Here is a 13,631-nt window from a genome sequence, read left to right on the forward strand (position 1 = left end):
ATAAAACATTTGATTAATGGGTGATGAACAAGTGTGATAGAGAAAAAAGAGAAAGTAAATGTAAATGTACACACACATAAGATACCTGGATGAATACATACAAAAAAAACCAACAATATAAATACATTAATGACCCTGGAAACTGCTGCAGTGGTACAGTTAACGTCAGAACAATTGCATGTCTTTTTGGTCACTGAGCATGGTAGGACAGTGCTAAGTGGGAAGGCTATCATTCATAAGTACAGCAGTTCAAAGTTCTAACCTGTTATCCACATTTATGTTGCCGTGATTTCCCTGTATAGCTTAGGATAAATTCCAGGATGGTTCCTTTGACGGGGCATGGCCAATTTACTTTCCTATCTTCCACAATCTGAGCTTGCACTCTAGCTTTAATGAACTTTTTATCAAAGGGACATATGATTAATCTTCTTTCTTTTTTTACCTTTGTGGTCTTCAAAAATTTACATTGTCACTTGTTTACAATGGTGTAAGCTTTACTTCAATAAATTTCTAACACACATAGTAAACATAACTTATTCATGTGAGAGTTTGTAATTTTAATAATAAAATGTTGTGAAATGGTAATTGTGTCACAGTTATTAAACACATCTATAAACAAATAGTTCAGGTATACAGCTCTTGTTACAAGTATAGAGGATACAAGGCAAGGTTTGGATATAAAAGCAGCAGAAAGCTTGATCACGTATTTTGACAAATCTGGGGCATGTCTATTTTCCCAATATGTCAATTATTGTCATCTTTCATGAAGAGAACACCACAGTTAATGTTTCTTGTCTTGTATCTATCAGACAACTTCTGGTGTCTTATTGTGAGTATATGCATTTTTACATTCACGTAATACTGGAAGGTTTAATATTTTTAGTTCTGGGTTATAATATACGAATGTTTCATATGTTTTTAACTGTGGTTTTATTTCATTTTGACTTTTGTGATACAGAATGATTTTTGATAAAAAAAGTTACATCTTTCTGCTGAAATTTAAGTAGAGCAGGAAGTGACATAAAACATTCATGCACTGCACTGATTAATGAATTACAAATCTCTATTTCATCTATGCGTGACAATTTTAACTTAATAAAAAGACGGATGGCCTCAACAGTAGTTATTTTCAAGAGGTACAACTCCTAACATACAACAAAACCACAAAAAAATGAATTGAAACGGTACTCTTAGTTCTGTATCATGAGTTCCTTCTTCAGTAGAGGAAAGAAGAACTCACTGGGAATGATTGGAAAGGGTGGGAGGGTGGCATGTCATTCAGAAAACAGGTTAAGACTCACAATGAGTACACTGTGAAGGTTGGAGAACTATTTTTACTTATTTTGTGCAGGTTATACTGAGATGCATCTGCTGAAAGTAAGTACTGGCCGCCCCACTGTGTCACTGTGAATTTATCTACCTTCAACTTTTCTTTTATACAATTAGTTTTAATTTTCAATATCAACTACAATTTTTCCTCTTTAATCTCTGTGGGCATATATTCATACACATTTTACCTGTACCTACTTTCCTCATGCTTTATAATCTTAGTAGTATGATGAACAGTGTTAATTTTTTGAACCAGCACACATCTTATTACTTTTTCCATGGGATCATACTGGATTGAAATCCAATAAAGCTTGAAAGAGCAATACTGATGCAGCTAAGAGAGCATATTATCTCATCTCAGAACCACCTGGAGCTACTTCACTCATGCACCCAGCCTGTAATTCTGTCTTCAACTGCACATGCTTTGTTATTAGTTTTGTTGGTGTTGTTGTCTTTTCTCAGCTTCCTGGCGGTATCGTTCAAGCTCCTAACAAGAAATAAAAATGTTTGTAACGGAGACATAACAGATGAAATGAGACATTAATAATAAGCCAAAATGTATTTGTCAAAAAACTTACTTCATCTTTCTGTGCCCTTAACGAATCTATCAATGGTTCACGAAAGTTGAGATCCTTGGCAGGATCATCTGGAATAGCATTAGTTTCTGCCTCCTGTAATAAGAATCAAAGAAGTAGATGAAAATCTTAAAGGACCATTGCTTTTCTCAGAAAATGGGACTAAAATGAAGTACAACAGAGATAATATAAAATTATGGGTCATAATTCATGAGCAGTACATAGCTGCAGGAGGCAAAAAAATTAATACTGCCACACAGAAGTAAATGGCACTGTGACGGCCTTTCGCCACATAGCTGTTTCGGCAGTTTTGTACGTCCCTAGCTCATAATGGCTATTGCTAAGGTAAAGAGTTTCTTCCTTCTTGTGTTACTTCCATCTCAAGCTCTCAATCCTGCCATGTGACCAGATACCAGCACACTATGGTCGCTGGCAACAAGTAGAAAACAATAGTTCAGTCAACATGAGACTTCCGCTGACCTAGCTTCGACCATTTTCTATCTTCTCTTCAGGGTGTCAATATTGCTTCCTGCTCCACGCTCACACTGTTAGGGACATGCCATGTGGCGACACGAACAGTGAAGCTTTCAGAGATACCCGTGTCATGCCATCTCTACCCCTGCTACGCAGCTGGGTCTGTATTGGTTTTTCATGCTGCGTTTTCTGCCAAAGACTGTTATTTATGCCTCATGTTGGATTATCATTGTGCTGGTGAAACTTGGGATGAGACTACCACCTTGCTTGGCATCCACATTTTCTACTGTGCTGCACCATTTTCCAGCACCAACCATGCTAGCAAGTGACTTTGTTCAGAACTTATGAATTGCAAGACTATTTTGTGTGATTTTCACTGTAGTTGCATAATCAGTAATTAGATGTGTTCCTCGAACAAGTGTGAGCACTGTTCTTGTGCTGAGTCTACCATGCTCTGCTCTACTATTTGGTAATCGAGTTATAAGTTAGATGAGGAAACATTCCATAACACTATCCCAGCATTTGGAACCGCAGGATAAGAGTATCGCATCTGTTGTGAGGATGAAGAGGAGACGAAGATCTCCATTACATACATGTGTTCCTCCCTTAGAATTCCTAGTCTCACAATATTGAAAAAAATAGTATTTGTTGTAGCCTTGGTAGCCTGTAGACAGACAGTTTTTTTTCCTATCCTTCCATATTATTCTTCCTGGAGGTGAATATTTGTGAGAAGAATTATAAGATGATAAAAACTAGAAAGTCCAAATACAAATCCAACAACAAGAAGCACACAGTGATTACATCAACCACTAAAGTGGTTTAGAGTTTGGTATTTTTTTTCTTTTGAAGAAACTCTAAAAGCTGGCAGCGTACAACAGATGGCAGCATAAAACAACGAGCAGGCAGACAGGAATTCACACAAACACAGTCTGGTTTCCAACTGATAACTGGGCCCCACATAAAGCAATACAGTGGCTTGGCTTACACTCATGCATAGTCTTCCAAGAGCATTGTCAAAACATGAGCTACATGTTTCTCTGATGCCTGTCGGGATTATCAACTGATGGGGTTTCACTAGGCATGGCCTACACCTAAACAGGGCTGGGAAGGGAAGATTGGTATAGCTGATTCATGAAAATGTAGGGGGTGGATCTCGGGCCACACATGGTCAAATACCTGTTGTCATAGGTAGGAAAAGTAGGCCTTTTTTAGGATAAATCCAGACAACAGTTTCCCCTGCCTAAAGAGTATCTCCAGCACTTTAAAAAATACTGAAACAATCACTCACAATACAGATTTTAACACTTCAAACATCACATATATCAGATGTAAGAAAGAAAAACAAACCATTGGAAAGAGTAACATGGGGCATTTCACAGACTTAACAATCCTCCATCAAAACATGCAATCAATAAAAAATAAAATACAACAATCCTCCATCAAAACATGCAATCAATAAAAAATAAAATACAACTATTAGAAGTTGAGCTGCAATCTTTGAACTGCACAGTAGTTTGTATTACTGAGCACTGGTGTAGAGACACAGAAATCCAACATGCAGTATTATCATTGTATGAAAAGGCAGACTCTTACTGCAGAACCACTTCAAGGGGTCTAGGATCATTCATTTATATCAGAAAAGGAACACAGTTCAAATCAAGACAAACACTTCAAAATATCAGCTATTGAATTAACAGGGCTTGATATTACCAAGAAATTAATCATTTTGTGTGTGTATAGATGGTAGTGTGGACACTTTTTTCAATAAGTTAACAGAAGTTCTAGATAAAGTCTCAAGTACAAAGGTCAACATAATTCTGTGTGGGGACATTAACATCAATGCTAACATCATAAATGAATCCAGCAGCACCTTCATAAATATAATTCAAAGTTTTGGCATGTCCCTATTGGTCAATAGTGCAACAAGGGTTACCACAATGACTTCATCAGTAATTGACCATGTGGTCACAAATATGGACGGGGAAAAATGTGATGTAGCTGTAAAATATCTCAGACTATCAGACCATCTCAACAGTAAAGTCAGGCATCGGATCATTCCCTAAACTACAAACCTACAAACGACATCTATCAGAAATCAAAATAAAAGATTTTTCAAAAGAACTAGAAAAACAAAGCTGGGATGTAGTGTATTAGGAAACCAATGTGAATATGAAATTCTCTAAATTCCCCACATTTTTTTAAACTTTGAAAAGGCATTTCCAAAAGTATGCTTGTCTGTATCACATCTCACAAAAACAGATGGATAACAGCAGGTATTAAGAAGTCCTCCGCAACACTGAAACACGTAAGTTCCATGAAAAAGATTTGCAATGATCCAGAATTCTTAAATTTCTATCATAGATACAAAAAGATCTACAGGAAGGTCCTGATTGCTGTTAAAAAGTTATTTAATAACAAAATAATATATAATGCTGAGAATAAAAGCAAAGCAGTATGGGATGTTATAAAAAACGAAATGGGGAGAGGTAAACAAACAAAGAATAACATACTTTTAACTGAGGGGGATAAAGTAAAAAATGATCCACAGCACTTTGCAAACTATGTAAACGAGCATTTTTCAAGTATTGCAGAGAAGTTACAGCAAAAATTCCCCCAAACAAATATAACACCTGTAAATAATGTTGCACTAAATACAATGTGTTACTTCCAACCACAGAGAATGAAGTCAATAAAACTGTTCAAAAACTAAAAAATAAAAAGTCAGTAGGCTTAGATTAAGTACCAATGTGTGTACTGAAACAATGCATAGGGATTATACAAGGCCCCTTAACAAATATAATAAATGAATCTTTCGCTTCAGGGATATTTCCAGAGCAGTTAAAACAGGCAAGTGTTGTATCGTTGCTTAAGAAAGGTAAAGCAGAACACATAGAAAATTAGCGCCCCACACATAGAAAATTACCAGCCCATTTCCCTGCTGCCACCATTCTCAAAAATAATAGAAGCAATTATGAAGGACAGATTAATGAATTACCTGAATAAATACAATCTTTTAAGCAAATCACAGTTTGGTTTCCAAAGTGGCAAAAATACAGAGTCAGCCATAGTAGAATTCACAAAAGTTGTACTTGATGCTCTTGATAAAGATGAGTGTGTCACAGGCATATTTTTGGATCTTTCTAAGGCATTTGATGGTGTCGACCACAACATTCTATGAAATAAATTAGAAGCATTAGGAATAACAGGGGTAGCTAATCACTGGTTTCGATCATACCTAACAGATAGGGTACAAAGAGTAGAGATAACACATACTTCAAATAGATCCAAACATTTAGTAAAACACGTATCAGAACCAAAATACATTAATATAGGGGTTCCGCAAGGTAACATATGAGGACCAATACTGTTCCTGATATATACCAATGACTTTCCCAGTTACTCATGGTGAAAAAATCCTCTTCGCTGATGACAGCAATATTATAGAAAACAAGAGAACTCCTTGCCGAGAAAACAAATGAAACTCTCAAGGAAGTTTATGATTGGTCAATAAATAATAAAGTGACGTTGAACATAAAGAAAATTAATGCCATGAATTTCAGTTTGAAGAGGGAAAATGACAATGTTAAATTAAATGTAGATGGCAGCTCTATACACTGTTTAACTAATGGAAAATTTCTAGGAAAGAATATTGATTCTCAGTTGAAGTGGTGTGAACACACAAAGGTACTTGCAAACAGAATGTCATCAGCATGTTATGCCCTTAGACTCCTATTATCAGTGTGTAACATCCAGTGTCTTTTAGTTACAAATTATTCATATGGACCCTCAATTCTTAGCTATGGCATTCTTTTTTGGGGAACAAATGCACAAAATATCAACACCATTTTCAAACTCCAGAAAAGAGCTATAAGAATAGTAAGCAAAAATACTAGTCGAGCTCATTGTAGAGTTCTCTTCAAAATGCTGGGGATTTTAACTGCTCCATGTGAATACATTTAACAGTCAGTTGTACACATCAAAAATAACATTGGTTATTACTGCACAAACAGCTCTGTCCATGACCATGCAACAAGAGATAGACTCAACTTATATTTACCAAGAAAAAATAAACATAAAACTCAAAACAGCGTTTTCTACCAAGGAATAAAACTGTACAATAAATTTCCAAAAGAGATTACAGAAATTGCAAAAATACTCTTATTTAAAATGGTAGCTACAAAGTACCTGTTATGCAATACATTTTATACATTGAAGGATTACTTAGCTAAAACAGAGTAGGGGTTTGATTAAAAAAATGTTATACAAATAAATAACAATAATAATGATAATAAAATATCCAACATTCCACATAACGCCTTCACTTTATGTTTTATTCCTTCTTTTTTTCTTTTCTAGAAATATTTACCCCCAAGCTATGTATGGCACAATACTAACACCTCTTCCTCTTTCTGAGCTCAACATCTCACTCATTATGGAGAGATACTGACTCAGTTTTTCAGTATAGCAAATGGGAAGTTGCGGTACAGAAAATGGCCAGAGATGTGTGTGTGTGTGTGTGTGTGTGTGTGTGTGTGTGTGTGTGTGTGTGTGATAAGTCATTTGTAAAAAAAAAAAAGTATTGTATACCAGGAGTAAATCTAATGATTGTCTCTAACTAGAAGTCTGTAAATATATGTGTATACAAATTAGCTTATTTTAAATTGATCTAAATTTGTAAGTATGTTGACATGTCCTATATCCTTGTAAAAAGAGATCTATGAATGAATAAAGCTGCTGCTACTACCACTACCACTACTACTATTACTACAATACAGTGGCTTGGCTTACACTCATGCATAGTCTTCCAAGAGCATTGTCAAAACCTAAGGTACATTTGTGGTTAGCCACTAAAGTGTTAAAAGGAACTAAAGTTTCTGGTTATAAAGGTTTAGTTAAGATATGATTAGTAAATGAAAGATATGATTAGTAAATTACCAGAAGCTTGATCTGATTAATGCAACTTTTAGGGTCTGTTAATGATGTCAGTTCTAGTTTCTGTAATTCTGGCTTTAGAAATAGTACAACATCTTATTAAATCTACATCTATACTCTGCAAGCCACTGTAAAGAGCTTGGCACAGAGTACTTCCCATGTAGAGCTTATTATGGATCTTCCCTTTCCACTTACATATGAAGAGTGGAGGAATAGCTGCTTCAGTTCTACTATGCATGCTGTAATTAGTTTGACCTTGCCCTCATGGTCCCTATAGAGTGACACATTGGAAGTTGTAGTACATTCCTAGACCTGTCACTTAACAGTTTTTGTAACTCTATAAGTAGGCTTAAAGGATAGTTGACAATTATGTTCAAATGTCTATCAGCTCAGGTTTTTCAGCATATCCATGATGCTCTCCCAAGGGTTAAACAAACATCTGACCATACATGCTGTCTTTCTTTGCATACATTCAATATCCCCTCAGACTCATATTTGGAATAGGTTCCACACACTTGAACAATATTCTATATTATATTTGTAAGTAATCTTCTTTGCAGACTGATTTCATTTTTCCAGTATCATCCAATGAACCAAAGTCTGGCACCTGCACTCCTGAGCCTATGTGATCATTCCATTTCATAACCATAAAAAATGTTACAACAAGATATTTGTATGAGTTGACTGATGTCAACTGTGTCTTGCTGATATTGTAGTCATAGGATATTACCCTCCCCCTATGAACCATGGACCTTACCGTTAGTGGGGAGGCTTGCGTGCCTCAACAATACAGATAGCCGTACCGTAGGTGCAACCACAACAGAGGGGTATCTGTTGAGAGGCCAGACAAATGTGTGGTTCCTGAAGAGGGGCAGCAGCCTTTTCAGTAGTTGCAGGGGCAACAGTATGGATGATTGACTGATCTGGCCTTGTAACACTAATCAAAATGGCCTTGCTGTTGTGGTACTGCGAACGGCTAAAAGCAAGGGGAAACTACAGCCATAATTTTTCCCGAGGGCATGCAGCTTTACTGTATGGTTAAATGATGATGGCGTCCTCTTGGGTAAAATATTCTGGAGGTAAAATAGTCCCCCATTCGGATCTCTGGGCGGGGACTACTCAGGAGGACATCGTTATCAGGAGAAAGTAAACTGGCATTCTATGGATCGAAGCATAGAATGTCAGATCCCTTAATCGGGCAGGTAGGTTAGAAAATTTAAAACGGGAAATGGATAGATTAAAGTTAGATATAGTGGGAATTAGCGAAGTTTGGTGGCAGGAGAGGCAAAACTTCTAGTCAGGTGAATACAGGGTTATAAATACAAAATCAAATAGGGGTAATGCAGGAGTAGGTTTAATAATGAATTAAAAAAATAGGAGTGCGAGTAAGTTACTACAAACAGCATAGTGAACGTATTATAGTAGCCAAGATAGACACAAAGCCCATGCCTACTACAGTAGTACAAGTTTATATGCCAACTAGCTCTGCAGGTGACGAAGAAATTGAAGAAATGTATGATGAGATAGAGGAAATTATTCAAGTAGTGAAGGGAGACAAAAATTTAATAGTCACGGGTGACTGGAATTTGACAGTAGGAAAAAGGAGAGAAGGAAACATAGTAGGTGAATATGGATTGAGGCTAAGAAATGAAAGAGGAAGCTGTCTGGTAGAATTTTGCACATAGCATAACTTAATCATAGCTAACACTTGGTTCAAGAATCATAAAAGAAGGTTGTATACATGGAAGAATCCTGGAGATACTAAAAGGTATCAGATAGATTATATAATGGTAAGACAGAGATTTAGGAACCAGGTTTTAAATTTTAGGACATTTCCTGGGGCAGATGTGGACTCTGACCACAATCTAATGGATATGAACTGAAGAAATTGCAAAAAGGTGGGAATTTAAGGAGATGGGACCTGGATAAACTGACTAAACCAGAGGTTGTACAGAGCTTCAGGGACAGCATAAGGGAACAATTGACAGGAATGTGGGAAAGAAGTAGAAGACGAATGGGTAGCTCTGAGGGATGAAGTAGTGAAGGCAGCAGAGGATCAAGTAGGTAAAAAGACGAGGGCTAGAAGAAATCCTTGGGTAACAGAAGAAATATTGAAGTTAATTGATGAAAGGAGAAAATATAAAAATGCAGTAAATGAAGCAGGCAAAAGGAATACAATGAGATCGACAGGAAGAGCAAAATGGCTAAGCAGGGATGGCTAGAGGACAAATGTAAGGATGTAGAGGCTTATCTTACTAGGAGTAAGATAGATACAGCCTACAGGAAAATTAAAGAGACCTTTGGAGAAAAAGAGAACCACTTGTATGAATATCAAGAGCTCAGATGGAAACCCAGTTCTAAGCAAAGAAGGGAAAGCAGAAAGGTGGAAGGAGTATCTAGAGGGTCTATACAAGGGCGATGTACTTGAGGACAATATTATGGAAATGGAAGAGGATGTAGATGAAGATGAAATGGGCGATACGATACTGTGTGAAGAGTTTGACAGAGCACTGAAAGACCTGAGTCAAAACAAGGCCCCGGGAGTAGACAACATTCCATTAGAACTACTGACGGCCTTGGGAGAGCCAGTCCTGACAAAACTCTACCATCTGGTGAGCAAGATGTATGAGACAGGCAAAATACCCTCAGACTTCAAGAAGAATATAATAATCCCAATTCCAAAGAAAGCAGGTGTTAACAGATGTGAAAATTACCGAACTATCAGTTTAATAAGACACAGCTGCAAAAACTAACGCAAATTATTTACAGACGAATGGAAAAGCTGGTAGAAACTGACCTCGGGGAAGATCAGTTTGGATTCCATAGAAATGTTGGAACACATGAGGCAATACTGACCTTACAACTTATCTTAGAAGAAAGATTAAGGAAAGGCAAACCTACATTTCTAGCATTTGTAGACTTAGAGAAAGCTTTTGACAATGTTGACTGGAATACTCTCTTTCAAATTCTAAAGGTGGCAGGGGTAAAATACAGGGAGCGAAAGGCTATTTACAATTTGTACAGAAACCAGATGGCAGTTATAAGAGTCGAGGGGCATGAAAGGGAAACAGTGGTTGGGAAGGGAGTGAGACAAGGTTGTAGCCTCTCCCCGATGTTATTCAATCTGTACATTGAGCAAGCAGTAAAGGAAACAAAAGAAAAATTCGGAGTAGGTATTAAAATCCAGGGAGTAGAAATAAAAACTCTGAGGTTCACCGATGACATTGTAATTCTGTCAGAGACAGCAAAGGACTTGGAAGAGCAGTTGAACGGAATGAACAGTGTCTTGATAGGAGGATATAAGATGAACATAAACAAAAGTAAAATGAGGATAATGGAATGTTGTTGAGTTAAGTCGGGTGATGCTGAGGGAATTAGATTAAGAAATGAGACACTTAAAGTAGTAAAGGAGTTTTGCAATTTGGGGAGCAAAATAACTGATGATGGTCAAAGTAGGGAGGATATAAAATGTAGACTGGCAATGGTAAGGAAAGCGTTTCTGAAGAAGAGAAATTTGTTAACATCGAGTATAGATTTAAGTGTCAGGAAGTCGTTTCTGAAAGTATTTGTATGGAGTGTAGCCATGTATGGAAGTGAAACATGGACAATAAATAGTTTGCACAAGAAGAGAATAGAAGCTTTCGAAATGTGGTACTACAGAAGAATGTTGAAGATTAGGTGGGTAGATCACATAACTACTGAGGAGGTATTGAATAGGATTGGGGAGAAGAGAAGTTTGTGGCACAACTTGACTAGAAGAAGGGATCGGTTGGTAGGGCATGTCCTGAGGCATCAAGGGATCACAAATTTAGCATTGGAGGGCAGCGTGGAGGGTAAAAATCGTAGAGGGAGACCAAGAGATGAATACACTAAGCAGATTCAGAAGGATGTAGGTTGCAGTAGGTACTGGGAGATGAAGGAGCTTGCACAAGATAGATTAGCATGGAGAGCTGCATCAAACCAGCCTCAGGACTGAAGACCACAACAACAACAGGATATTACCAGTGGCGTAGCGTGAGGGGAGACTTTGAGACTTAGTCTCCCCTGTATTGGTGCATAAAAAAGGTGCAATAGTAATTCATAACAAAAATATAAACAACTTTCTACTAAGAGCTATAAACATGCGAAGACATCAGTTTTGTAGCCCACGCCGCACCCTGAGTATTGGTGTATCTGCCTGCTTGAGACTCGCCTGCTCTCAGTCTCTGCCTCCCTTCCCTTACCTGGCTGTGTTAGAGGCACTTTCGGCTCCCCTCCACTTCCCCTTCCACGAAGGCCGGTGCGCTGCACTTGCTAGCAGGTATCTGACTAGTCTCTGCTGCCTCTATGCTGGCTTTTGACACGGAAATGAACAGTCATGTGATTTGTGTTCATAGTCATTCATGTGTGATTTTAGTGCATATTTTCGTTGTGTCACCAACATGAGTGAGCCAGCAACTGAACACCTTATAGAATTTTTACTAAAAATGTCTTTTTCTACATTAACATACGAAAAAAGTGTGAATTGAAGGACAAACAACCTACTCCTATACTCAGTGTAGTTTTAAGTGAAGCCAAACAAAAACGCACTTTTCAGACAGCCTGGTACGAAAAGTATGCTTGGCAGACTGCGAATGCAGTTAATAACAAATTATATTGTTATGTATGTCTTCTGTTTGGTGGTGAAAAGGAATGATGCAATGAGAGCATTTTTACAATAAAGAACTTTGATAGGAAAGCACAAAAGCATCAGATATCAAAACGTCACCTGCAGAACAAAGAATCATTTCAGTTATTTGGCAAAAGTAGAATGAGAACGCCCTTTCTGAAGCCACTCGTCTGATAGCAATAAAATACGACAAACAAGTTGCATCCAGCAGGAGAGTATTGGCTCATCTTATTCAGGCAATTGTATTACTTTGTAAACAAGAACTAGCCTTTTGCGGCCATCGAGAAGATGAATCCTCCAGCAACAAAGGTAACTAACTATCTGCAATTGTTGGATTTACTAGCCCAAGGAGAGCAGTTAATCCAAGAGCATCTGTCATCATCTTCAACCATTAAAGGAACTTCTCCAGATATACAGAATGATGTAATAGAAATCATAACTCTGACAGTTAATGAGAAAATAAAATCTGAAATTCAGAACTGCAGTTTCATTTCGATTCAGGCTGATGAAAAATTAGACGTGTCATGCAAGAGTCAAATCAGTATAATATTCAGGTACTGTATTGCAGACAAAATGGAGGAAAGATTCATTGGATTTTACGATGTTTCCGGAGATAAAACTGCTGAAGGTTTGTCAAGCATTATTCATGCAGTATTGAAAGAATGGAATGTGGAAGGAAAAGTGGTTATTCAAACATATGATGGCATTTCAGTAATGGCGGGCAGAGAAAGAGGACTACAACAATTGATGAAGCAGTTCTGTCCCTATGTGCTGTTTATTCATTGTTACGCACACCAACTGAATTTGGTACTGTTACATGCCTCCAAAATCATACGACAAGTATGCATGTTTGTAAGTGATCTTACTGTATTCCATTCGTTTTTCAGCAAATCATCAAAACGAACTGTATTGCTAACTGAGAAAGGATTTAAACTGCCACATGCAAGCAACACTCATTCCAGGGCAGTTTCAACAACATCTAGTAATTTCTCAGGGCTATATAGTGTTTTTAATTATATATTTGATGATACAGACTCTCAGTGGGACCCAGAATCTTTGAGTTGTGCTGTGGGATTCAAACGACAGATGGATGATCCTATGTTTGTCTACTTGCTGTGCTTCTACCGAGGGTGCTTTCTTCATGTTGATCATCTCTTTAATGTTCTTCAGTCAAAATCTCTCACTATAACATTCTGCCACGACGAAATAAGAACTGTTTTGAGAAACTTACGACAGTTAAGAACGGAAACATTCGTTGATGAATGCATTAAATGCAGCTTGTGTTTGAATGGCAACTTATCATTCTGTGACAGTCAAAAGACATATCTCAGGGCACTAACTTATGAGATATTGGATTTGCAAATTGTTCAGATGGAAAGAAGGCTTCAAGACTTTCCCCAGATTCAGTTTGTTGAACTTTTGAACGAAAAGTGTTTCCCGAACTATCAAAAACAATTCCCAAAGTTGAAACTGCTTCACTAATTAGAACAGTACCCTTTTTTCAAACAAGAACAATTTGAAAATGAGCTGTGTAACATACACGCTGATGAGAAAAAACACTTATCTCCAAGAATCCTCTTAAAGTACATTGTCAACAATGATTTAGACTCTGTTTATGAAGAAACAACTGGGTGTTTTTTACCCTACCCGCAACTATAGCAAGCAGTGAATGA

At 37.3% G+C, this 13,631-nt stretch overlaps 1 protein-coding gene across 1 annotated transcript in view; it reads right to left on the reverse strand.

Moving 5' to 3' along the window:
- Positions 1 to 791: 791 nt before the first annotated feature.
- The window catches only part of LOC126177120 (cytoplasmic dynein 2 light intermediate chain 1), a 100,469-nt gene continuing 87,629 nt past the window's right edge, over positions 792 to 13,631 (reverse strand). Inside the window, exons 8-9 of the mRNA XM_049924390.1 lie at positions 1,908 to 2,000; positions 792 to 1,816 (exon numbers count right to left, since the gene is read on the reverse strand). Coding sequence (XP_049780347.1) covers positions 1,760 to 1,816; positions 1,908 to 2,000 — 150 coding nt within the window. The 3' untranslated portion in view covers positions 792 to 1,759. The remainder of the gene's footprint in view (positions 1,817 to 1,907; positions 2,001 to 13,631) is intronic.

The sequence above is a fragment of the Schistocerca cancellata genome, chromosome 3, assembly GCF_023864275.1.
Source record: "Schistocerca cancellata isolate TAMUIC-IGC-003103 chromosome 3, iqSchCanc2.1, whole genome shotgun sequence".
Lineage (NCBI taxonomy): Eukaryota > Metazoa > Arthropoda > Insecta > Orthoptera > Acrididae > Schistocerca > Schistocerca cancellata.